This window comes from Coregonus clupeaformis, chromosome 35, assembly GCF_020615455.1.
Source record: "Coregonus clupeaformis isolate EN_2021a chromosome 35, ASM2061545v1, whole genome shotgun sequence".
NCBI classification, from domain to species: Eukaryota; Metazoa; Chordata; class Actinopteri; order Salmoniformes; family Salmonidae; genus Coregonus; species Coregonus clupeaformis.
In genome coordinates, this window is record NC_059226.1 from 18,411,724 (window position 1) to 18,437,662 (window position 25,939).

Here is a 25,939-nt window from a genome sequence, read left to right on the forward strand (position 1 = left end):
AAAAAAACTAAAACTGCATTAATTTTAAAAGGGTTGTCCTTATTACTGTTGCAAAGCCACATCAATAATAATATCAGTCCCCATTTTTTTCTCTCCCACCACTTGGGGCTGACAGAACACAGTACAGGTGGGGGGTGGAGGTTAGGGTGCGGGGTGGGTGGGAGGGGGTGTCATGGCCTGGTTTCGATGGTTACATGGACATGTGTTCGGGGAGAACGTAGGATATGTCGTCCCACGGGTGACGGTACAGACCCTGTTTCAGCCTCTTCTGATCCAGGTAGTGACCTGAGGGAGAAGTAGAACTATAGCTATAGGTATGGTTCCAATTTTATCAATATCATATTCCGTATCCCCCTGATCCTTACACCACAGCCCCTTCCCATGACCATTTCTAGGGGTCAAACTCATCAGGGTCATGACCCCTGACCCCCGACTTACCGATGAAGCCCATGCTCCGCCCCAGGACAAAGATTCCATTCAGCGCTCCGATCTCCACAAACTCATCAGCCTCGTCCCTGGGGGGGGGGACAAACATCAGGGGGCAATGGTGAGTTAATGCAACACTGAATGTAGGCTAAGGACAACAAAAAGGGAAAGCCGGCTGACCCAGACACAGTAGTATAGTTGCAATGTACAGAATGTAATTGACTGGAGTTTAATAGCATTAGCTAGCTAGCCTACCGTGTAAATCCACCACAGTTCCTGAGCAGGTCCACAAATGCTACTCCAATGAAACCGTCCACATTCAAGATCAGGTTGGGTTTCTGAAACCGCAGCAGAGACATGGTTTAGAACAGATGATCCCAGTAGGGTGATAAAGGCTGCAGGAGAGGATGACAGGGTTAGTACCTTGGCTGTGGTGATCTTCTCTACATCCATTGCGTAGTCCAACAGCTGGGTGGAGGGGAAGGTCTTCTTCACAAAGTCCTTTAGGATCTGCACCCGCATGTCTGGGTTGTTGATCTGAAAACACAGACACACACACACACACAAAGTACTTGCACAGTGAAAAACATGAAGGACACATGGCATCCAAAAAGGAGACACAGGGACAGTGCTCACCGACTTGACCCTGTGTCCGATGCCCATGATCAGGTTGCCCTCCTTCTTCATCTTATTGACAAACTCCATTGGCAGCATGCCGCTGTCAAACGCCTTGCTGAACTGCTTGGCTGCAGCGTCCAGGGCCCCTCCGAACCGGTCCCCCTGGAAATCACACACACAGAAAGAAACTCTCAAATAGGAGACACACTTCGACTACAAAAGCTCAATTAATTATTTATTTAAACAGAGGCATTGTCTTCAGAAGAGGCTCCTCTGCTGGTTTGAGTGGGTCTAAGTATGTAGAGGTTGACTTGACTACGGTCTTACGATGGTGAGCAGGCCAGAGGTGAGGCAGGAGATAAGGTCTTTGCCAGCGCGGGCACAGACGATGGTGTTGTGGGCACCAGACACGGCAGGACCATGGTCAGCAGTCACCATCAGACACATCTCAATGAACTTGGAAGCATAACTGGGCAGCCTTGGGGCAAGGAGGAGGCAGGACACAGAGACATAGAATTGTAATTGAATTCAATTATGATAGAGTATGTTTAATGTTTTATGTGAACAGTATTTGTATTATTATTATTGAGCGTTTTGGGGGATAGAAGCGTACCTCCTCTGGAACCAGAGCAGTCCCAGGGTTCCTCCCATGCCCATCTCTGACTTGAACACCTCAGTGATGGGCATTCCAGCGTAGATAAGCTCCTGGCCCCTCTCATCACAGATACTGGTCATAAAGGAGGCTGGCTTACGGATCAGACCCAACTCCTACAGCACAGATGGTTAGAGAGAGGGGGGAGAGAGAGAGAGTCACCGTACCCTCCTATTGCTCTCCATCTGTTTCAGTTTAACACAGTCTGATGCGGTTCGGTGAAGTTTGCCTTATATGGAAGCCGATAGCATTGTCCAGAGCCAATAAGAGATCCTGATTCACCGTTAACTCACAGGGGACATGTGCCAGCATGGCACTGACTGGTTTGCATTACTCACCCGGGCCCAGGAGTAGTCCATTGGCACTGTGGGAGGGGGCACCTCCATAGCTGGAACGATGACTCCTTTGCCAACGAGGTCGTCATACACTGATCTGTACATGAGGATGGGAAAGTTCAATTTCACGACAGTGCTTTTGTATGTTTACTAAACAGTCAATTTTATGTTGTGGCTTGGATGTAATGTTTTTCTAATCATATCATTGTGTGATTTTCTGCACTGACTTGATGACATCTCCCAGCTCGTCAAAGCTCTTAGGTACGAAGGCTCCGGCCTCCTTCAGAGCCAGGTTCTTGGCCACGGCTGTCTCTGAGGCCTGGTTGGCACACGCTCCAGCATGACCAAACTGGACCTACAGGTGACAGACTGGGTCAGCATATCATAGGAAACAGTCACAAACCCCATAACCAGACCCCTTTCTCACAGTATGCCTGCCCTGCAAGTCTCTGTGATATCAATCCAATGACCTTTAACCCCCCCAAAACTCTTCACGCTGCCCATCACACTCACCTCTGAGGAGAACATGGTGGCACAGGTCCCGATGCACCAGCTCACCACAGGCTTGGTGATCCTGCCTGACTTGATGCCCTGGCAGATCTTATACTCCTCTGTGCCGCCAATCTAGAAGGGAGACCAACAGTGCTTTTAAAAGACAGTCCACACTCACATTTGCAGAGGCGAGCATCCAAGCATGGAATTAATCTGGTCATAAATGTCTATGTTAATTAGCTATGCTTGATGAAAAGAAATGGATTGCGTTAAAAGGATAAGCTTTCTTTTTCTATGGGCCATTAGCAGCAGTGATGTAGATGTGTGTGTCTTTCAGATCCTCACCTCTCCCAGCATTACGATCATCTCTACCCCTGGGGTGTCCTGGTACCTCAGCACATGGTCTGTGTAGATTGAGCCTGGGTATCTAATGAAAAAATAAGCATGAATTATACACACACATCAGTAATCTTATCCACCCCATTCACACAGCCACTCTCTTACCTGTCTCCTCCGATTGCCACTCCCTCGTAGACTCCGTCGGTGGTGCGGGAGATGATGTTGTTGAGCTCGTTGGACATGCCTCCAGAGCGGGACACGTAGGCCACACTGCCTGGACGGTACAGCTTAGAGGCCAGGATGTTATCCAGCATGCCCCCTGTGTTCCCGATCTTAAAACAGCCAGGCTTGATCCCTCCAACCTGGACACACAGTTAGATAAGACACTCTTCTCTACACCTTTAAAGCAGACCTCACATACTGTAAGTGAGGGGGTAGAGTAGGAGGGGCCTACCGTTGCCGGGCCGATGATAGTGATACCCTTCTCGTCCGCCCTCTTAATGATCTTCCTGGTCTGGGCTTCAGGGATGCCCTCGGCTATGATGGCAATGGTGTGGATCTGGAGAGGTGGGGAAATGAAGCATTACAGTCGGTCAGATCTACTGCGCTCTCACCATTATGGATGGCATGGAGGCGCTACCAACCTGTGGGTACTGCATGGTCTCCATGGTGCTGTCGAAGGCAGAGCGGAGCGAGGCGAAGTTAATGAGCACGTCCACCTCCGGGTGTTTCTTCATGGCGTCGCCCATGTTCTTATAGACAGGCAACAGGATCTCCTTATGGCCCCAGTAGAACTTCTGCTTGTGGTCCCCACTGGAACACACAGACAGTCACAAAGTTTGGCATCGACAGACAAACCAGACAAATAGATAAGCACACGCACGGTATTGACCATAAATATGCTTGTTATTTTCAACACCTCTTTGTGGTCTCGGGTTAGTTAGAGTGGTATACAGGAAACAGGAAGTAGAGAGACAGGAAGTAAAGAAAGAGACACCTACGTGAAAGGGTAGAGCATGGCAGACACAGAGGGCTCATCCCTGGAGCAGGTGTAGTCAAAGTCCAGCATGCCCTGCACGGCCAGCGTCTGCATGCCCCACACGATGGACTTGGTCTGCTTGCTGAAGAGGGTTGACGCCTTGACTGCAGGGACAGGAACACACAGGGGACAAGGAAGAGAGAGGGAAAGGAGGAAAGATGGAGGGAGAAAGATGGAAGGGAAGGTTAACTACAAAATACAAAGTCACTCAGACAATGAACAGAGGTTTGGCATGCACACGCACTTACGTAGAGGGAGAAAAAAATAGCTTGATCTCCTTACTACCGCACCAGCAGAGAAAGGGCTTTTAACTCACTACAGAGAGGTATGAGCTTTAAAGAAGTCATATCCTACTCTGCTAAGAGGTGTGATAGACCAGGGCACACAACATCAACAGAACAGACACACGGCAGGGTAAACAGTTACTAGACAGTGAAGGAACCAAACACTGACAGCCAGCCGCTGACTGAGACACAACCCACAGGAAACCACAGGGGTTAGTGAGACAGAAACTGAACCCACAACCATCCAAAACAACATGTTATCACTGTATATTTCTGGATGTCAGATATTCCCCTCTAAGGACTACAAATGTGATCAGAAATGTAGTTGTCTATACGTCAATATTGTCCTAGTTGTTCCCATGTCACCCTTAGAACACCATAGAAATAGAAGCTACTTCTAGCATGAGAGAGGAGAGGACAGGAGCACACGGCCCAGCTCGAGGGCTTCACAGGGGGGCTAGGAGGAGAGCCATGTCCCAGGCCCACCCTAGTCCGTCTGTCTGACAGGGGAGTGTCCTACCTCCTGGACTGTCTGACGACGCCTGTCGCTCTGTGGCGCCACGACAATAACAAAAACAGAAACAATATAATCAATGTTATTACATTCAGAATGTGCGTAGATAATACCCTCCAAAAGGGAAAGCTTTTCACAACAGATGCTGGGCTGATGTGGGCTGTGAGACCCCTAATGGCCACTAGGGGGAGCGGTGACACAGAAACTCACATTTTATGAGAGCAGGGGCTCTCAAGGAAGCCTCTTGCTCCCAGGGTTGGGGTCAATTCCATTTCAATTCTAGTCAAATCAGAAAATAAACAAAATTCCAATTCTACATTTTCTTAATTAAAAAGCATTGAAGAGAATTGTAATTTTAGTGTACTTCCTGAATTGACTGGAATTTAAATTGAATTGACCCCAACCCTGCATTACAGCAAACGTGGCAAGACTTTTACATAACTACCTGAGAAGCATCATTCTTACATTTCACATGTTTGTATGTGTGTGTGGTCTCATTGAGGAGCTCACCTGGAAGGGCCCCTGACTTGGCCTTCTTGGAAGGCGAGGCCCCGGGACCAGCCTTGTTCTCAGAGAAGGAGGCTGTCCTGCTGGAGGCTGGGGTCTGGAGAGGACAGAGGAGAGAGAAGAGAGGGAAGACAGGAGAGAGGAGAAGAGGTGTAACATTCTGTTGAAGAGCTTAATCATGTTAACTCCAGCCCTGATGCACACATGCCTTCATAGAATAGCCTCGATTTTAATGACTTGCCTAAAAACGGTCATGTTTTATTTGTAACAGCGCCACATTACCTGCATAGAGAGAGAGAGCCAGAGAGTAGCATGGTGCAAGCTTTACAATGAGGCCTTGTTTGATAAACCTGCAGTGATGCCAGCTGCACAGTCGGGCCCTGTGTACAGACTATGTCTATGGCACAGTGGACTCGTGTGTTGAACTTTCTTTGAAAACAATCTACATGGTGGGACCCACATTTTAAATTCATTCAAATTCATTAAACGACATTCAGTTGTTGCATAGTGGAGCTGTGTTTAGAATGAGATGGGTGCATTCCCCAGGAAGCCCAATCGGCACTTTTGCGAAACTGTGCATGTGTATTTGCTGCTTTCATATTATTTCCCCCATATTTTTTCCCTGACATCATCCATCATCAAATGGATGTAGATCGTCCCCTACCCTTACACACACATGACCACAGACACATCTCTCTGAAAGCCCCGGTGCAGCACATTCTTCGTCTCGGGCTGGCAAACCGTGCCAATATATCCTCCAAACACCGGCTTCGAGGGCATTATCACTTTTATACAACGGGTTACCAACATATTCAAATAATGATTGACATCTTTCATTAAAAGCTTTATTTTGATTAATCTATTCATACTATTTCATCCTTCCACAATATATAGTCCCGACACAAATCTAGGGTTGCTAGAGGCGACCCAGTCATTAAGTATTTTTGTTCTGTTTCTATGACTGTAAATTAGCCGTAGTTGGCTGGCCAGTCGTTCGATCTAAATGTTCCATTGCCATACTGGCTGGAAACGTTCTTATCCCTTGCTTGCTAGCTAGCCAACTACGGCTAACGTACAGTCATGTCAAAAAGTGCAGCCAGAATGACAGCAAAGTAGCTTTTGTTTAAGCTGTTTTCTAGTGACATTTATTTGGATACATCCATAACAATGAGCTAATGAGGTGCGATTTCGCCTGGCATAGAAAATGTGCTCACTCGTCAGGACACTGTTGTTCAGAGGAGCTAGCCAACAACACAGCTACAGTAACACAATCACTTCAAACGGAAGCTGGAAAGACTGCAAATTAGCCGCGTTTCCTTTTACCTTTTTTCAATGGACATTTCTTTGTATATATCCATAAAAATTATGCCAGCTGATTCATGATTTCAACTGGCTGAGAAACGCTGCCTGCCTGTCCGTCTCGTCCTGACTCGTTTATTACTATGAGACAGCAGGAGATCGAATTTGAATATTGAGACAGACAGCAAGGTCTATACAAATCTCCACTGTTGAAAACGAAATGTTAGTCTAAAAGATATGTGAGATAATGTCTAGATGCTTTTTTATAGTGGAGATCAAGTTTATAACTGGGCTGATGAGACAGTGGATTGCGCAGTCAGATGGAACAGAGTAAATAGGCATGTTAACATCATAGATTTAGCCGTGGAAACTTGTGGAATAGACACCGGCTGGAATGCGGTTTTAACCAATCAGCATTCAGGATTAGACCCACCCGTTGTATAAATGCAAATAAATGATGACTGCTCATTGGTCAGAATAATCAGATCAGATTGTGATGTCATGCTGTGGGACAAAAACTCCATCCCACCTGAACAGGCTGAAATTCCAGGCATTTTTGTTCTCCAAAATCTCTTACATTAAAAGGGCTTATCATTTTCAAAATGTCAGAGTATTATTTTGACCTCAGTGTGGAAATAATTTTTTTTAAACAGCAAAATCACATTTTTGACTGCACTGCCCCTTTATCTTTATATGTTTTACTACTAAACTTAGAAATGTGCTGTTTTCACATATGTAGACACTGGTATGGTGCTGGAGATAATGAATATGCGGTTGAAAAGTGGTGGAATTGCCCTTTAACTAACTACAGGCCAAGTGTAACCTACCGATGAACTGGCACTGGAGTTGAGCAGGAAGTTGGCGGTGTGGGCGGCGACGGGAGGCTCTTTGGGTATTGGTCGGTGGCCCAGCGCCATGCCGACAATGGCAGTCATGTGAGTCTCTGTGCCGAAGACATGGATGGGGATGCCAGTAGTCTTACCTGTGGAAACATGGCACACACACAGTGAATGTCTTCAGAAGGTCGAGTGTGTCAATCAAAGCTAAAAATAGCATTGGCTTGACCTTTTATCACAGAGGAAATTAGGAGAAATACAAGACCATGAGCATCTCTTGCAAAAGGCACTTTTATCTATTGTGGTGCTACTCACCCACTTCGCCCATGACCCTGAGGCCTTCCTGGTAGTTGGGGCCCCCACGGCGGACAAATATGGTGATCTCATGCTCCTTTATGGGGCCCTGGTAGTCCCTGATGGCCCTGACAATGCCCTGGAACAGAGACGAGAGGATCTCAGAGTAGCCTAACCCTATGGGAAACTAAATCACAATTGCTTCAGACATTGTGTTCAGCTCTGTGGATCAATTTTGATATCTACCTTAAATGTGGCTGCAACGTTAGTGAAGTTTGCAATGCTTCCTCCGATGATCAGGACTTTTCCGTCGGGGTGTTTCTCGCGGGTCATCAGGGACAGGATGGTCTTGGCATAGTCATAGGTCTGCTGTTCGCTGGGCGCTCCTGAATACTCCCCGTAATTGGCCAGCTCGTCAACCCCGCCCAGGTCACAGATGGTGTCACTGTGTAGGAGGGATCCCATTTGATAAAACACACAACCACAGGGGTGCACAGACAATACACACACACAATCACCTCAACGAAACATCTACAGTATACTGTATATTCAGCCTAGTAGTGCATTGCCATTGTGAAAGTTTAATTATATCAACCAACAGGCTCTCTCTCCCAGTCTGTAAACACTGTTAAAATAATCTGTACAAACAGACACAACTCCAATCCACAGAAGCATTCAGTCACAGCAGGTGTGTGTGTACGTTACGCCTCATGCCCCTGACAGATGGAACTCTCCTCATTCCTCCAGACTCTCGTTAAGATGGCATCGTTAGAGGATCTCATTTAGCTCTCTGCTGAACGAGCAGCAGCGTCTGGTCTGGTCTCGGCTGCTGCTGCGCCATCATTCTGATTGTTGCATCACTAGCTGGTGCACTCTCCTAATGCTAAACCCAATTACAACCAAGGTAGCGTAGCTTAGGAGCCAGCCAGAAACTAAGCTAACAGGGCCATTAGCAACACCCCAATGTAAGAATATGGGAGTATAGACAGAAACTCCAAACATGTTCTTAGTAACATTGTTTGGCATGCTGAGAGTGGTGAAGACCCATGGCTGAGATTGAGACATTGTGATTGGTGACTCTACCTGTAGACGACGGAAGCCCCTCCTCCTGCCACCATGGTCCAGATTCTTCCGCGGGGGTTGAGCAGGGTGAGTTTGAGACTGGCACCACTCTTGGCATCCAGGTCTGCAATATAGGCCTCCTGCAAGAGCCAAAGGGAAGGTCAGCTGAAGGTTTTTCATATGGGGGGCCAGTATGAAAAATGTATGCACTCACTAACTGTAAGTCGCTCTGGATAAGAGCGTCTGCTAAATTACTAAAATGTAAATGTAAAATGTAGTGGTTGTGGTTTCCTGATTGCAGCAGTAATCAGACCTTTCAAACTCATTTGACCCTGGTTCAACGACAGACGATAAACATGCATTAACATTGATACATCTTTAGTAGCCCAGGTCCACACCTTCAAATATCACTATTTCTCCGCAGATTAAAACAGCCTGCTGCCAATCAGAGCTGGTTGTTTGTGACAGTGAGGGACACAGCTGGGGACCCACCCAATCAAAGGCCCCCGCTGTTCCTGTGGCTCCACCCCAGACTGACAGCAGCCCAATTAAACGGGCCCGTAAGGTGCCTACAGCACCCAGATAGACCCTCTGTCTCAGATCAGCCAGAACCACACACACAGAGACCCATTAACCATACTGTCAAAAACAACTATCAAAACAAAAGCCAATTAAATCAACAATAAAAAAGACAAAAACACTGGTCTAACATTTTAAATCTAGACTAGGCCATAGAAATGGAGACAGATGACAGAATATCTAAGCATAGAATTATAACATCTAATGAGGTCACTACATCCCTGTTGTCCCTGTAGCCCTACACCCTGACGACCGTCGCTACTGGGGTGTGCTATGGTATCGCCATGGAGATAAGGTACTAACTCAGTAATCAGAGTCAAGGCTGATTAATCTCTGTTCTAGTCACTGCCCCAGTCCCTTTCCTGATCAACATCCCTCTCCATAGCTGGGACAGCCAGAGGACTCATAAAATAGTCATGTGTCGTTCAATAAACAGGAAAGAACTGAAACCTTTATCACTGTGCATCTAGTCAGCAAAAAAAATAAACTAATGAGGAAACAGATCTACAGTTGAAGTCGGAAGTTTACATACACTTAGGTTGGAGTCATTAAAACTCATTTTTCAACCACTCCACAAATTTCGTGTTAACAAACTATAGTTTTGGCAAGTCGGTTAGGACATCTACTTTGTGCATGACACAAGTAATTTTTCCAACAATTGTTTACAGACAGATTATTTCACTTATAATTCACTGTATCATAATTCCAGTGGGTCAGAAGTTTACATACACTAAGTTGGCTTTAGAAGCTTCTGATAGGCTAATTGACATCATTTGAATCAATTGGAGGTGTACCTGTGGATGTATTTCAAGGCCTACCTTCAAACTCAGTGCCTCTTTGCTTGACATCATGGGAAAATCAAAAGAAAACAGCCAAAACCTCAGAAAAATAATTGTAGACCTCCACAAGTCTGGTTCATCCTTGGGAGCAATTTCCAAATGCCTGAAGGTACCACATTCATCTGTACAAACAATAGTACGCAAGTATAAACACCATGGGACCACGCAGCCGTCATACCGCTCAGGAAGGAGACGCGTTCTGTCTCCTAGAGATGAACGTACTTTGGTGCGAAAAGTGCAAATCAATCCCAGAACAACAGCAAAGGACCTTGTGATGATGCTGGAGGAAACAGGTACAAAAGTGTCTATATCCATAGTAAAACGAGTCCTATATCAACATAACCTGAAAGGCCACTCAGCAAGGAAGAAGCCACTACTCCAAAACCACCATAAAAAAGCCAGACTACGGTTTGCAACTGCACATGGGGACAAAGATCGTAATTTTTGGAGAAATGTCCTCTGGTCTGATGAAACAAAAATAGACCTGTTTGGCCATAATGACCATAGTTATGTTTGGAGGAAAAAGGAGGTTGCTTGCAAGCCGAAGAACACCATCCCAACCGTGAAGCACAGGGGTGGCAGCATCATGCTGTGGGGGTGCTTTGCTGCAGGAGGGACTGGTGCACTTCACAAAATAGATCGCATAATGAGGAAGGAAAATTATGTGGATATATTGAAGCAACATCTCAAGACATCAGTCAGGAAGTTAAAGCTTGGTCGCAAATGGGTCTTCCAAATGGACAATGACCCCAAGCATACGTCCAAAGTTGTGGAAAAATGGCTTAAGGACAACAAAGTCAAGGTATTGGAGTGGCCATCACAAAGCCCTGACCTCAATCCTACAGAAAATGTGTGGGCAGAACTGAAAAAGCGTGTGCGAGTAAGGTGTCCCCCAGCGCTCAGTTCTAGGCCCTCTTCTATTCTGTCTATACACCAAGTCACTTGGCTCTGTCATATCCTCACATGGTCTCTCCTATCATTGCTACGCAGACGACACACAATTAATTTTCTCCTTTCCCCCTTCTGATAACCAGGTGGCGAATCGCATCTCTGCATGTCTGGCAGACATATCAGTGTGGATGTCGGATCACCACCTCAAGCTGAACCTCGGCAAGACGGAGCTGCTCTTCCTCCCGGGGAAGGACTGCCCGCTCCATGATCTCGCCATCACGGTTGACAACTCCATTGTGTCCTCCTCCCAAAGTGCAAAGAACCTTGGCGTGACCCTGGACAACATCCTGTCGTTCTCCGCTAACATCAAAGCGGTGACCCGATCCTGCAGATCCATGCTCTACAACATTTGCAGAGTACGACCCGACCTTACACAGAAAGCGGCACAGGTCCTAATCCAGGCACTTGTCATCTCCCGTCTGGATTACTGCAACTTGCTGTTGGCTGGGCTCCCTGCCTGTGCCATTAAACCCCTACAACTTAGCCAGAACGCTGCAGCCCGTCTGGTGTTCAACCTTCCCAAGTTCTCTCATGTCACCCCGCTCCTCCGCACACTCCACTGACTTCCAGTTGAAGCTCGCATCTACTACAAAACCATGGTGCTTGCCTACGGAGCTGTGAGGAGAACGGCACCTCCTTACCTTTAGGCTCTGATCAGACCCTACACCCAAACGAGGGCACTACGTTCATCCACCTCTGGCCTGCTAGCCCCCCTACCTCTACGGAAGCACAGTTCCCGCTCAGCCCAGTCAAAGCTATTCGCTGCTCTGGCACCCCAATGGTGGAACAAGCTCCCCCACGACGCCAGGACAGCGGAGTCACTGACCACCTTCCGGAGACACTTGAAACCCTACCTCTTTAAGGAAAACCTGGAATAGTATAACAGTAATCCTTCTACACCCCCCCATTAAAAAAAAAGTGTGGTTGTCCCACTGGCTATCCTAAATTGAATGCACCAATTTGTAAGTCGCTCTGGATAAGAGCGTCTGCTAAATGACTTAAATGTAAAAGTAAGGAGGCCTACAAACCTGACTCAGTTACACCAGCTATGTCAGGAGGAATGGGCCAAAATTCACCCAACTTATTGTGGGAAGCTTATGGAAGGCTACACAAAACATTTGACCCAAGTTAAACAATTTAAAGGCAATGCTACCAAATACTAATTGAGTGTATGTAAACTTCTGTCCCACTGGGAATGTGATGAAAGAAATAAAAGCTGAAATAAATCACTCTACTATTATTCTGACATTTCACATTCTTAAAATAAAGTGGTGATCCTACCTGACCTAACACAGGGAAATATTTACTAGGATTAAATGTCAGGAATTGTGAAAAACTGAGTTTAAATGTATTTGGCTAAGGTGTATGTAAACTTCAGACAAACTGTAGTATGTACATCTGGGATTTTTATGCTGATTAATTTAGGTGGAGGCTTATTTGAAAATATATGTAAAGTCTTTACCAGGGTTGGGGTCAATTCCATTTAAATTCTGAAGTACACTGAAATTCAAATTCTCTGCCATGATTTCAATTAGGAAAATGTTTAATTGGATTTACTTTCTGAATTGACTGGAATTGACCCCAACCCTGGTCTTTACATGATACACAATTACTTGTAAAGCGAATCTATAAAAATATGTTATTTACATTTCAGTCATTTAGCAGACGCTCTTATCCAGAGCGACTTACAGTTAGTGAGTGCATACATTTTCATACTGGTCCCCCGTGGGAAACGAACCCACAACCTTGGCGTTGCAAGCGCAATGCTCTACCAACTGAGCTACAGGGGGTTATGACTTCCTTGGAGCTGCCCTTATCCTTCTAGTTCCTTCAATGTAACAAAAGGGACATAGCAGCCTCTGGCTAGCAGTCATGTGATTGTCCTCACCTCAGGGTAGGCCTCCCTGCCAAAGGGTGGAGGGAACTCCACGTCGCCCCACTTGGCCTTACAGAGGTAGTCAGCCGTGGCATCGATCTTAGCCGCCATGTCCAGCACAAACACGCCATCCTTCGTGACCACTGAGAGAGAGAGAGAGAGAGAGAGAGAGAGAGAGAGAGAGAGAGAGAGAGAGAGAGAGAGAGAGAGAGAGAGAGAGAGAGAGAGAGAGAGAGAGAGAGAGAGAGAGAGAGAGAGAGAGAGAGAGAGAGAGAGAGAGAGACACGACATTGAAGGCAAATAGAAGCATGTTAACCCGGGGTTAAATACAGGAAGGCAAAAAGCCACATCCTCTTATTGATATTCACTTGGCTTCTTCCACTGATTGAATCAGAGGACTGCTCTCCATCTGTACCTCACTGCTTCCATCCTACTTAAGTGGATTTGTTCTGGGGTCAGGTATGGTTGGAAACGGCACAGTTTTATTTAGATAAACACTGTTACACTGTGTGTGTTCGTTCGTGTAGTTTCAACAGAAACCTGCTCGTCTCCGGCGGTGCCACTGTGGGGGTGATCTCTAAAATAGAACACAGGGGAAATGAGAGAGGACCATGTCCGCCCCCAGGGGGCGTCCTAACCTCCCTAGTCCCTACTCTCTCTGCAGGAGGGGGAGATTGGGGAGGCAGGGGGTGTGGGGGAGACATCAAAGCAGGAGGGGAGGTCTCAGCAGCCCCAATCCTCTCCCCACCACAGGAACAGCTGCCACGGGGCATATAACCTGGTACTGATGACCAATTAAACCCTGATAAACACACTGCAGTCATCAAACAGCAGGAACATGAATTATTGAACCAGTTCCCCCCTCAGAATTAGAATGTTGTAATGAACTTCTGCTCCTCTATATGTTTTACCACAAGGAATTGTTTTTAGATTCCATTTGATCTTTATTTCTCCCCCTCAAACTTCTTAATTCTATGACAAAATGATGAGGCTGTGAGTGTATGTCTGGATTAGGGAGTTGTTCAGAGCATCATGTTTAGGCTGTGGTAGGAGGTTGGTAGGAGTGTTGGTTGTGGTAGGATTGTATGACAGGACCTACCCAGTGGGTTGATCTCTAGGTAGGTGAAGTACAGGTCTTCATACAGGTTGAAGAGACCAACAATGAAGCTGGCCAGAACCCTGCAGGAAGAAACAACCAGACAACCGGTTAAACTGTTTTATAGCTGTTTTATAGCTACACCTTAACCTTTCAACTTTCCCTAAAATACAGACAGCCCCTTTATCTTCTTTATTATGTGCAGGGAAATAAATATGGTTCAGTGGAAGATCTGCCAACTGAATGTTCATTCTAATGTCCCTTAGTGATAGCACTGTCCTTTTGAACAGTGAGTCACACCCTTTATATAGCATTAAATCCATAAAAACAAGTGGCAACATTAATAAGGAAGAAGTGAGGGAAAGAGGGAGGGGTGGAGGGAGTGTTGGAGGAGGAACCAGCTCTTTTCCACAGCACTTCTAAATTAGCTGGTAAGCCTCGTTACAATGAAGGAAAAATCTAATTTACTTGCGCCTCCTCCTGTCAAAACAGAAGGGTAAAGGGAGGAGGAAGGGGGGCTGTGGTGGGGGCAGTATTTCTTCCTCTCTCCCTGCCTGCCTGTCTGTCAGCTGTGCAGGCAGCTCTGTGGCCTTGTGACCACGTCAGTCTTCTGTCTGTCAGGAGGGCTACTCTAGCTACCAGGAGAACACTGGCCTCAGGGAGTGAGGGGGTCAGGCCCGACGCATCACACCCACAGTGACTAAGCTCCTCTCCCACTGAGAGGTTCTGATGGGGCTACCGCTCCGGTCCTAGATCCAAAGGAGGGAAGAGGGTGAGAGGGGGGGTGAACAGTGCAGAGCCGTCTTCCTCAATGTCAGCCAAGACCGTGGTGAGCCTAGCCAGGCCCTGCCTGCCATCACAGAGAGCTGTTTCGAACGAAGGGAGGGGGGAGTTGGGTGGGTCACTGTATCATACCCATCAAAATAAACGTCAGGCTCCAGGAACGTGCTCAGAATAAGGCTAAGAGGGGATGAAAGGAGGGGGTGATCGAAGAAAGGCGAGCTCGTAGCGGAGGGAGTTTATCATTTGTCTAATGGAACTCACCCCCCTCCTCCTTCTCCCTCCAGCTTTACTGCATCATCACAGAGTACCTCGCCATTCGCTTTCCCCTCTCTGTGTTTTGTATTGTGTGGTGCTACCATTGCTTGCCAGCCAGCTTTAGTTTTGCGCAACAGCACGTTCTTTCTCTAACCCTCCACTTCTCTACCTCAGAATGAATGAGGTGTTCTCTCCCACAAATATACCCTCTTTTAATCTAGTATCTTGTTATTTTAGCGTGCAAATGATCTCTCTTACGAAGTACAAATCAGTTTTTTTAAATGAATGCAGTATGTCTCGCGTCACTCACGCTTTTTTGTCTGCAGCGACATGGGTCAGGAGCTGTTTCTTCACTGCGTCTTCAGTCAGCTTCTCATCCACTCCTACCAGCAACTTACTGGCCTTAGCGTCCACATCACCCACGTCTACCCCTCCTTCATGGTGGAACAACACGTAGTCTCCCTCCCGTGTGGCGTAGATACACACATAGAACTCCTCTTCCTGAGGGATAGGGACACACACACACACAGGTCAGTTATAGACAACCAGAGACTTGTATGTCATAGAAGCCATTTTGTTTAAGGGATAATTCACTCTAAAACTATCTTCATCACAGTTTTTGCTCTGTACTTAAAGTGCTCAATCTTGAAAACTTGACTGCTGACATGCATCATTGTTTGGGATGGCATTAACAGTTGACTAATGAAGAAAATACTAAAATATATTTATTTAGTGAACTATCCCTTTAAAGCCACTCCTTGAGATTTGACATACTGTTTAGTGAAGGTGCAGTACCTCACACTACTCATGAATGATATTCAAGTAAGTTGGAAAACCTGTTGGGCTGCAGTCCTCGGAGGTAGCTAGACTAGAGAAATCACACTGATAGTTTACCTGCTTGTGGGCTACAAATGGCTCGATGAGGAAGTTCTTCAGGATCCCCTTTGCTTTTCCCACCTGAGAAAGACATACAGCACTTATTTAGAAGCTCAAACACACATTGTGTTGAGGAGAAATAGAGAACTTATGGAGCAAAAAGGCTGCATTTAATTTGGCAAAATCATCATGAATTCCCATGGGAGACTACAGTGCTATAATGACTATTTCTCTGAGCAGCTGAAGTGAGCCAGCTGTAGCGAGTGGAGGATCCATCATAATGCAGCAATGCACTTGTTTACGGGTATGCCCTCAGGACTGATAGAGGGAGAGAAGCAGAGAGAGAGAAAAGGAGATAGGGAGGCTATAAAAAGCAGAGGAGAGCAGAATGAATTAACACAACTCAAGGCCACAAAGTGAACACAAAGTTCAAATAATCAGGCCATGGGACAAGAAAGTGTAGTTGGGATAAAGGAGGCCCAAACTGACAGAGGATGACGTCCACACAGAGCAGTAGTCTAGTATAGTCCTAAGTGACTTCAACATGCGAGCTCATTTAGCTGGCTGTCACACTGCCTGTGTTAAAACAACCAGGGAGAGCAGTCAGCCGACAGAAAAAAGGAGGGAGAAAGAGAGGTTGACATTTCCAAGAGACGGAATAAAGGAGGGACGATGAGGGGAGAAAAGAGGCCGTCTGATTAAAGATGGGCTGAGGCCAATTTAGACAGAAATGATCTCCCTACTGATTCTCTCACTGCTACCTAGAGAACGAGGGAGGAGGAGGAGAGAGACGAAAAGGTCGGAGGAATGTATTGAGTAAGGATCTCAAAAAAGTAGGAAGGTGAAACATGATTGAAGTTTTACACAAACTTAAAAGTAGTGACCAAAAGGGGTCAATTCAATTGATATGATACATAACAACCCCTGACATGTTCACACCCATTTGCCTGGAAACACATGAACTATCCTGGTTACACCCTATCACTAAGGGAAGCTATGGTGTCAAAGAGTGGGGGAAATAGCCAGGCAGGGAGTCATCTTTGGTAGGCTGAGGATTTACAGAAAAAGTAGAGAGAGAACAAAAAGTCGAGCTGACAGACTAAATTGTTCACAGTGACTGAACTCTGCTCACCTCTTCTCTCTAGTCCAGACACACATAAATACACCATTTCAGAATGCCATTCACTCACACAACTAACACATACTGTAGACCTCAAACTGTAGTATAATACCCAGTACCACCCTCTGTAATCTCAATATCCAGCTACTGCACAAGCACACCAACTATCCCATATACAGCAACCCACACATCTAAACAATGAAAATACACAACATATTGTGAAATATGTTCTATAACTGTAACAAGTTATCCAGATTCTAAATTGACAGCAACATCTGTTCAAGCCAGTCAAAATAAAACGCTTCATCCAGATAGACACTATCTTAAACCTGTGAATTAATTTGTTAATATTTATGTTCTCCAACAGCCACTGACGTTTTCATCTAAAATGTCTGGCCAGTGATATATCCAGCAGCCAACAGTTGCCTACCTCTAACGCAAGCACGCACACACATGCGCACACACGCTCCCTCTCTTAGCCCATGGTTTATGAAGCACACAAACGTCTATGTGGCACACAGAGTGATGGATCTACTGTAGCGTGCTCGGCTTCCACCGAAACATGTTTACTCACTGGCAGGACTCTCCGTTTCGGCTGACTGGCCTGATTGACTACCACCTGACAGAGAGCTCATTAGCAATCTGTGCAGCTCTGGAGGCAAAGTTAAACATACATCAAAACAAACACTTAACTTGGATGGGTAATACTAGTGGGCATGGGAAAGAGGGGATAAAGACAGAAATATCAGAAAAGAGAGGGCAGAGTGGAAACAAATGTTCTGTTAGAGACAGAGTAAACAGTGAAAGAGTTCACTACAGTGCAGACTGAAGAGCCTAGGGGGAGATGGGTTTCAATGTGCATGACCAGGAATGGGCCTGAACCTAGCTGTAGGTACTGTATTTTGGAAGATCCACTTCAGGATGACTTGGTGTGTGTGTGTGTGGGCAATGACTTACCATGGTCTCTCTCATGAGGCGGGTCTTCAGCCACTCTTGGACACCTTTCAGGTCCAGGTTGACACCTACCAGTCCCAGCTTCCCCCGACGCTTGATCAGCTGGTCTGGCTTCACTACCAGCCGCTAGGGAACAGACAACATGATCGAACTGTTAGCATCACAACACCAGGATAATGACATAAGTGACTGTGATTTAGTGATCATCCTTAGACTAGACTACCCTTGACAGGATATAGTAGTTGACCTCACATTAACACATTGCTAATTTGTTGTTTATGATAAGAGTTTATATGCTGACGATTAAATTTACGGTGTGGCACAAATGGGCGAGTTCACTTCAGGTACCATTACACATTTAAAATTCCTCAGCATTTTAAGCCCATCTTGATTAGAATTATATCTGTAGATCAGGAGGTACGTTTCCTGGTCCTCCCCTCCCTCAAATCAAAGTTTATTGGTTGCGTACACAGATTTGCAGATGTTGTCGCAAGTGCAGCAAAATGCTTGTGTTTCTAGCTCCAGCAGCGCAGTAACACACACATAATCCAAAAAGTAAAAAGAAAGAAATATCAGGACGAGTCTGGAATTTATATATATATATATATATATATATATACACACATACATACATACATACATACATACACACACACACAATTGAAACGCATTCCAGGTGACTACCTCATTAAGCTGGTTGAGAGAATGCCAAGAGTGTGCAATGCTGCCATCAAGGCAAAGGGTGGCTATTTGAAGAATCTCAAATATAAAATATATTTTGATTTTTTTAACACTTTCTTGTTTACTACATGACTCCATATGTGTTATTTCATAGTTTTGATGTCTTCACTATTATTCTACAATGTAAAAAATAGTACAAATAAAGAAAAACCCTTGAATGAGTAGGTGTGTCCAAACTTTTGACTGGTAGTGTAGGGCAGCAGTCTACAAAGGTGCAGGGTAGAGTACCGGGTGGTAGCCGGCTAGTAACAGTGACTAAGGTAGTGGTGACTGTTCAACAGTCTGTTGGCCTGGAGATAGAAGCTGCTTATCAGTCTCTCGGTCCCTCCTTCCATTCCTCCGTCCTACCCCCTCCCCCTGGCTGCTACCTCTCTGGGGTCAATCAGAGATGGAGAGAGAAGTGACTTCTGAGACTGGAGCCATTATCATCTGGAGTGCTGCCAGCAAAACCAGGCAGAGAGGGGTGAAAGTTAATGTAATTTCCTAATCAATCCCGTCACATCGCTTCACGTGTATCTGGGCCTACACCTGCCCTCCTCTATCCTTCTCCTCATCCTCCACCCTTCCATACCTCACTGCATCCGACTTCCTGATAAAGCACTAAAACAGCCTCCCAGCTGAGTGAGTGAGTGAGTGAGAGAGAGAGATTTTACCCTGGGAGATGAGTCATACTGCAATTCTATTAGACCCCTCTGTCCCAGACTCCTCCATCTCTGAGGGAATTATGACTGCTCTTAAAGAGAGTGTCTCCTCCCGTTGTGGATGTCACTTGTTATTCCTCTTGATACATTCCAATGGCGATGCGGACGTTCATTCTCCTCTACATTGACTTGGTTAGTTTCCGTTTTACAGCCAGAAGAGTGGCTGGAGTGAAGATGGGCCTGCTAGCTAGGACGTTAGGGTCCTAACGGGACTCTACTCTTCCATTAGCCTAAGTGATTGTGTCTGCAACAAAATGGATCATTTGACGCAGGCTGCAGTCAGGGAAGGTGGCTATTGTGATAGTTATGGAGCCAGATTTATGACTATGATGTGGCCAAACTGAATCTACTGACTGCAATGTAATATAATCCTTGTCATCATTAGGAAGAAATAGTTGATGTCTGAAAAGACAGTTATGCCATTGACCATTGGTGATTGAATGACATAAAAGCTGCTGTTAAGATATAGGTACTAGGTGGTTATTGGGTTCTAAAATGGGCCTTCGGTGGGTCAGTTATTCCTTACCTCAGTGAGCAGCCAAGGGTGGTCCTGTGCCAGCCGGTCAAAGTCGGTCTCAGTCGTCACGTTGGCATAGCGGAACCTGTTCTGGACAGCTGCAGATGTACAGATGTACTTATAGAGGAACTCCTTCCCTGTCTGCTCCGAGATGGCTTTGGCCGACATGGTAGAGCAGAAAACAGTGGTCTGAGAGGAGAGAGAGACAGATCGAGAGAGAGATTAGGTAAACCCGATCATAATCATAAGTGCATACCATTTTTTGCATTTACATTTTAGTCATTTAGCAGAAGCTCTTATCCAGAGCGACTTACAGTTAGTGAGTGCATACATTTTCATACTGGCCCCCCGTGGGAAACGAACCCACAACCCTGGCGTTGCAAGCGCCATGCTCTATAAACTGAGCTACAGGGGACTACAGTACAGGGTGACTAGCTTAAGTATAAGATATTCTAGTTATGTTCCCAAATATGATACATCAGAGAGGATAGACCTTTAACAACAGCCTCTTACATGATAATGATGGTATATAGTGAGCTATTTATATACACACAAACTGCAGATCAGAAGTCTCCATCTACTTTGTAGGATCTGCCCAGTCATCTCTTCAGTTTGCTATCCTTTATTGGCCCAGCTAAAAATACCCTGTCCAGGCAGGCAGTGATGCTGAGGCTAAGTTGATTAGCCCAGGTCTAGGACCTGCACTCTAATGGAGTAATGGGCCCTCACCTGGCTGCCACGAAAACAATCAGATGAATCCTGAGACAGACACACAGCTTTAAATCACCAGAGACAGCACAGATAGTGGCCTGGAGTTTGTGTAGAGGACAACAGCCAGACAAACACACACACACACACACACACCACACACACACCACACACACCACACACACACAGAGAATACTCTCAATCATTCAGACGATAAAACAACCTTCAGAGAGGCTGATGCATAGCTTTCTCAAACAAACACAGAGAAACAGTCACCCACACATATAGACACACCTTGAACCTACTGATATTGAATAAAGGGTGTAGTCACTGTTTGTAGTGCTAGGAATAAACCGTTGGTAAAAGGACATCACTCCTGAAGGAGAGGACTTTCTACTATGACCTACACATTATGAGACATGCCAGTGTCAGAAGTGCAGTCTCATACACAAACAGGATAAGGCTGATGGCCAGATTGTCAGCCTACTATGATGTCATCGTCACGTGTATAAGCCCTGTAATTAAAAATGTATGCACTCACTAACTGTAAGTCGCTCTGGATAAGAGCGTCTGCTAAATGACTAATATGTTAAATGTAATGGGTGAAGGGTCGTCCTGGTATGACCTAGTGACCCGGAACTCCATACTAGGGATATTCCCAAGAGACTATCAAGGCAGCTGTCAGCACACATATATAAAAATTCAGCAAGGAGATATTCAGAGGGGGGTCAGGACAAAGGATTTGATCATTCTTAAATTAACATTTAATTATTGGGAAAACGCTCAAGTTTGAGGGGGAAATTTGCACATAGAATTTGAGCAAAAACACCAGAACCCAATAGGATGTTTATATCTAATTTTGTTTTACTTTCATGGTAAAGACAAGGGTTGTGACCCTTCCTGGCATCCTCCTGCTGGTTTAAATGAAGCCATATGCTAAATGGGACAAACTCACAGTTTCTAATGCTTCAGCCTAGTCTACTGGGACCATTTCAGTCAGTCAAGCTAGAAAGGCCTTAACCACTCACTATGTTGCCTCTGCAACAGAACATTAAATATATTTGGATTTGAAAATTAAATATTCATTAACTGATAAAGAAATGAGTGGACATTATACAGCAGAATGTGGTACTTGGATGTCCAGACTCACAGTACCAAACGTGACCAACCCCCATCCTCCACCACACCACCTGCCCCCTCTTCATCCCCCGGCCCCCTCTTTCCTTCCCCAAGCACATTGTTGCAATTCTTTTGTTATTGATCTGGCCTTGGTTTCCTGCTACACTCACTTAGGCAGAGCTTTATTTTACATTTTTAGTAATTTAGCAGACGCTCTTATCCAGAGCGACTTACAGTTAGTGAGTGCATACATTTTTTTTGTTATTTTTCATACTGGCCCCCAGTGGGAAACGAACTCACAACCCTGGCGTCGCAAGCGCCATGCTCTACCAACTGAGCTACATCCCTGCCGGCCATTCCCTCCCCTACCCTGGACGACGCTGGGCCAATTGTGCGCCGCCCCATGGGTCTCCCAGTCGCGGTCGGCTACGACAGAGCTTTTCATTGCTTTTACCACAGACCAGATGGATGTCTAATATAATATAATATAATATAATATAATGCCATTTAGCAGACGCTTTTATCCAAAGCGACTTACAGTCATGCGTGCATACATTTTTGTGTATGGGTGGTCCCGGGGATCGAACCCACTACCCTGGCGTTACAAGCGCCGTGCTCTACCAGCTGAGCTACAGCTACAGCTCAATGATGAGAAATGTGTCCTATTACTGTGCTGATACAAACCCACTCAGTCTCTAGTCTCCGTAATATCACTACTAAGAAATTGACAATAAAACAGCTAGTGACCCTTAAGTATTCTTGCAGTGATGGAGCACCCAGCCAACTGGCTCACTGTGTGCTTCATTAGATAAAGAGCCCTGTGGCCTCCCGAGTGGCGCAGCGGTCTAAGGCACTGCATCGCAGTGTTGCGGCGTCACTACAGCCTGGGGTTCGATCCCAGGCTGTGTCACAATTGGCCATGACCGGGAGTCTCATAGGGCGGCGCACAATTGGCCCAGCTTCGTCCGGGTTAGGGGAAGGTTTGGCCGGGGTGGCTTTCCTTGGCTCATCGTGCTCTAGCAACTCCCTAAGTCACTATAGCTCTGGTCCGAGGCCAATATAACACAGGAGAGGAGGAGACAGACCCACTACAGTATACAGTGGGGAGAACAAGTATTTGATACACTGCCAATTTTGCAGGTTTTCCTACTTACAAAGCATGTAGAGGTCTGTAATTTTTATCATAGGTAAACTTCAACTGTGAGAGACGGAATCTAAAACAAAAATCCAGAAAATCACATTGTATGATTTTTAAGTAATTAATTTTCATTTTATTGCATGACATAAGTATTTGATCACCTACCAACCAGTAAGAATTCCGGCTCTCACAGACCTGTTAGTTTTTCTTTAAGAAGCCCTCCTGTTCTCCACTCATTACCTGTATTAACTGCACTTGTTTGAACTCGTTACCTGTAAAAAAGACACCTGTCCACACACTCAATCAAACAGACTCCAACCTCTCCACAATGGCCAAGACCAGAGAGCTGTGTAAGGACATCAGGGATACAATTGTAGACCTGCACAAGGCTGGGATGGGCTACAGGACAATAGGCAAGCAGCTTGGTGAGAAGGCAACAACTGTTGGCGCAATTATTAGAAAATGGAAGAAGTTCAAGAAGACGGTCAATCACCCTCGGTCTGGGGCTCCATGCAAGATCTCACCTCGTGGGGCATCAATGATCATGAGGAAGGTGAGGGACCAGCCCAGAACTACATGGTAGGACCTGGTCAATGACCTGAAGAGAGCTGGGACCACAGTCTCAAAGAAAACCATTAGTAACACACTACGCCGTCATGGATTAAAATCCTGCAGTGCACGCAAGGTCCCCCTGCTCAAGCCAGCGCATGTCCAGGCCCGTCTGAAGTTTGCCAATGACCATCTGGATGATCCAGAGGAGGAATGGGAGAAGGTCATGTGGTCTGATGAGACAAAAATAGAGCTTTTTGGTCTAAACTCCACTCGCCGTGTTTGGAGGAAGAAGAAAGATGAGTACAACCCCAAGAACACCATCCCAACCGTGAAGCATGGAGGTGGAAACATCATTCTTTGGGGATGCTTTTCTGCAAAGGGGACAGGACGACTGCACCGTATTGAGGGGAGGATGGATGGGGCCATGTATCGCGAGATCTTGGCCAACAACCTCCTTCCCTCAGTAAGAGCATTGAAGATGGGTCGTGGCTGGGTCATCCAGCATGACAACGACCCAAAACACACAGCCAGGGCAACTAAGGAGTGGCTCCGTAGAAGCATCTCAAGGTCCTGGAGTGGCCTAGCCAGTCTCCAGACCTGAACCCAATAGAAAATCTTTGGAGGGAGCTGAAAGTCCGTATTGCCCAGCGACAGCCCCCGAAACCTGAAGGATCTGGAGAAGGTCTGTATGGAGGAGTGGGCCAAAATCCCTGCTGCAGTGTGTGCAAACCTGGTCAAGACCTACAGGAAACATATGATCTCTGTAATTGCAAACAAAGGTTTCTGTACCAAATATTAAGTTCTGCTTTTCTGATGTATCAAATACTTATGTCATGCAAGAAAATGCAAATTAATTACTTAAAAATCATACAATGTGATTTTCTGGATTTTTGTTTTAGATTCCGTCTCTCACAGTTGAAGTGTACCTATGATAAATATTACAGACCTCTACATGCTTTGTAAGTAGGAAAACCTGCAAAATTGGCAGTGTATCAAATACTTGTTCTCCCCACTGTATGTCTATTTCCTCTCTGCTAGCGGCTTGTCAGTGCTTTGAAATATCACCCCTTCTCACCAACATAAATGATCCAGCACGGATAACATTGATCAAGAGCAGTTGAAGCGCAACACTTGTAGACTGCTATATGAGGCACACAAACACACACTGATGAAGGCACACACACCAGTGTGTGTGATATGCATATCACACACACTTATCAAAACCACTGACAGCGGAAACATAGGCATCTTCTCATCGGAAAATCTGATAAATTCTGTTTCTGTGAAAAGCACTGTGCAAAGCATCTTCACTCTTTTTCACAGCACTGAAGTCAGAATGCAATTAACCTTAACCTGGCCTGGTCCCCTTCACCACCAGATGACCTTCCCTTCTACTACAACAGCACCAAAACATCTGCACCTGGGTCTGACAGGTCGAAATGACAAAAATACTTTAGTGCTTCAAAAATTTAAAGAAGCATCTTTCTGCCTGCTAGAGAAGATATCTGTCTGGACTAATGGACTTGGGGAAAGCAAGGAAGTGGTTTTAAAAAAGCAAGAGCTGTGTTTTGAGAGTGGACTAATAATGCATGATTTGTGTCAATTAAGATATTCTCAATTAGTCGGATTCCAAGTTTATTAAAATGCATGATCACTTGAACATTCTGACTTAAAGAAAACCTAGTCAAAGACATGCCATGATTAATTCATTATGATTTCCATTCAACCAGAATTAAATAGGTCAAAATGATAACATGGCAATAAATAAATACATTAAGGGCAATACGGAAATGTTCAAAACAAATAAACATACTTTTAGACCAGCCACACAGCCCATGAGTCGACACTTTTTAAAATAAACTATAGTAAGCTAAGCCGTGGCCACAATGATTCTTTCATAATGTCATCATTCTTTATGAGTTCAAGACTGGTACTGTTGATTGACCAGTTCAACTCGTCCTGTCTCTCTCTTTCTTTTCCTCACTCAGTGTCTTAGTGTCACACACACACACACACACACACACACACACACACACACACACACACACACACACACACACACACACACACACACACACACACACACACACACACACAATGGTATTTGTGTTAGCTTTTTTTTACTTACTGCGCATGTTACACTACTTTATGTAACTTTCAAGTCAGATTTCAATTACTCCTTGCAATCTGTAAACATCAATATAGATATATTTATCTTACCTTTATAGCTTGAGAATTGTGGAAAAGATCTCCCAGGTTCTGTTGAGAAGATTTGGATCGTTTCGGTTGTGAAACGATAACAGCCGGCAATTCTAGGAAAGGGACGGTTTGGACAAAGACACTGGGAACTGCTCCTTCTTCTATCTGTGGTTTGGCTGTCGGCGTGGACCACTGACCGCACTTCTGGGTTCTCCTCAGTTTTCTCCCCTCTTCCTAT

At 45.5% G+C, this 25,939-nt stretch overlaps 1 protein-coding gene across 2 annotated transcripts; it reads right to left on the bottom strand.

The window, feature by feature from the left end:
* Positions 1-156: 156 nt before the first annotated feature.
* On the bottom strand, positions 157-25,939 carry LOC123482610 (ATP-citrate synthase-like). Of its 2 annotated transcripts, XM_045210894.1 has the most exons (28): positions 25,723-25,939; positions 19,995-20,174; positions 18,030-18,152; positions 15,971-16,033; positions 15,387-15,577; positions 14,042-14,121; positions 12,955-13,085; positions 8,719-8,837; positions 7,882-8,080; positions 7,657-7,774; positions 7,333-7,487; positions 5,210-5,303; positions 4,706-4,735; positions 3,864-4,005; positions 3,507-3,675; positions 3,317-3,421; positions 3,028-3,224; positions 2,869-2,950; positions 2,545-2,655; positions 2,259-2,386; positions 2,035-2,128; positions 1,658-1,812; positions 1,372-1,522; positions 1,063-1,206; positions 850-963; positions 682-764; positions 439-515; positions 157-285 (listed from the first exon to the last, which is right to left on the bottom strand). In XM_045210894.1, the coding sequence occupies exons 2-28, from the start codon at positions 20,151-20,153 to the stop codon at positions 191-193; spliced, it is 3,309 nt and encodes a 1,102-aa protein (XP_045066829.1). In that variant the 5' UTR covers positions 20,154-20,174; positions 25,723-25,939; the 3' UTR covers positions 157-190. The 2 variants fall into 2 exon arrangements, with proteins under 2 accessions (XP_045066829.1, XP_045066830.1); XM_045210895.1 differs by lacking the exon at positions 4,706-4,735 and having other exon boundaries at positions 25,723-25,938.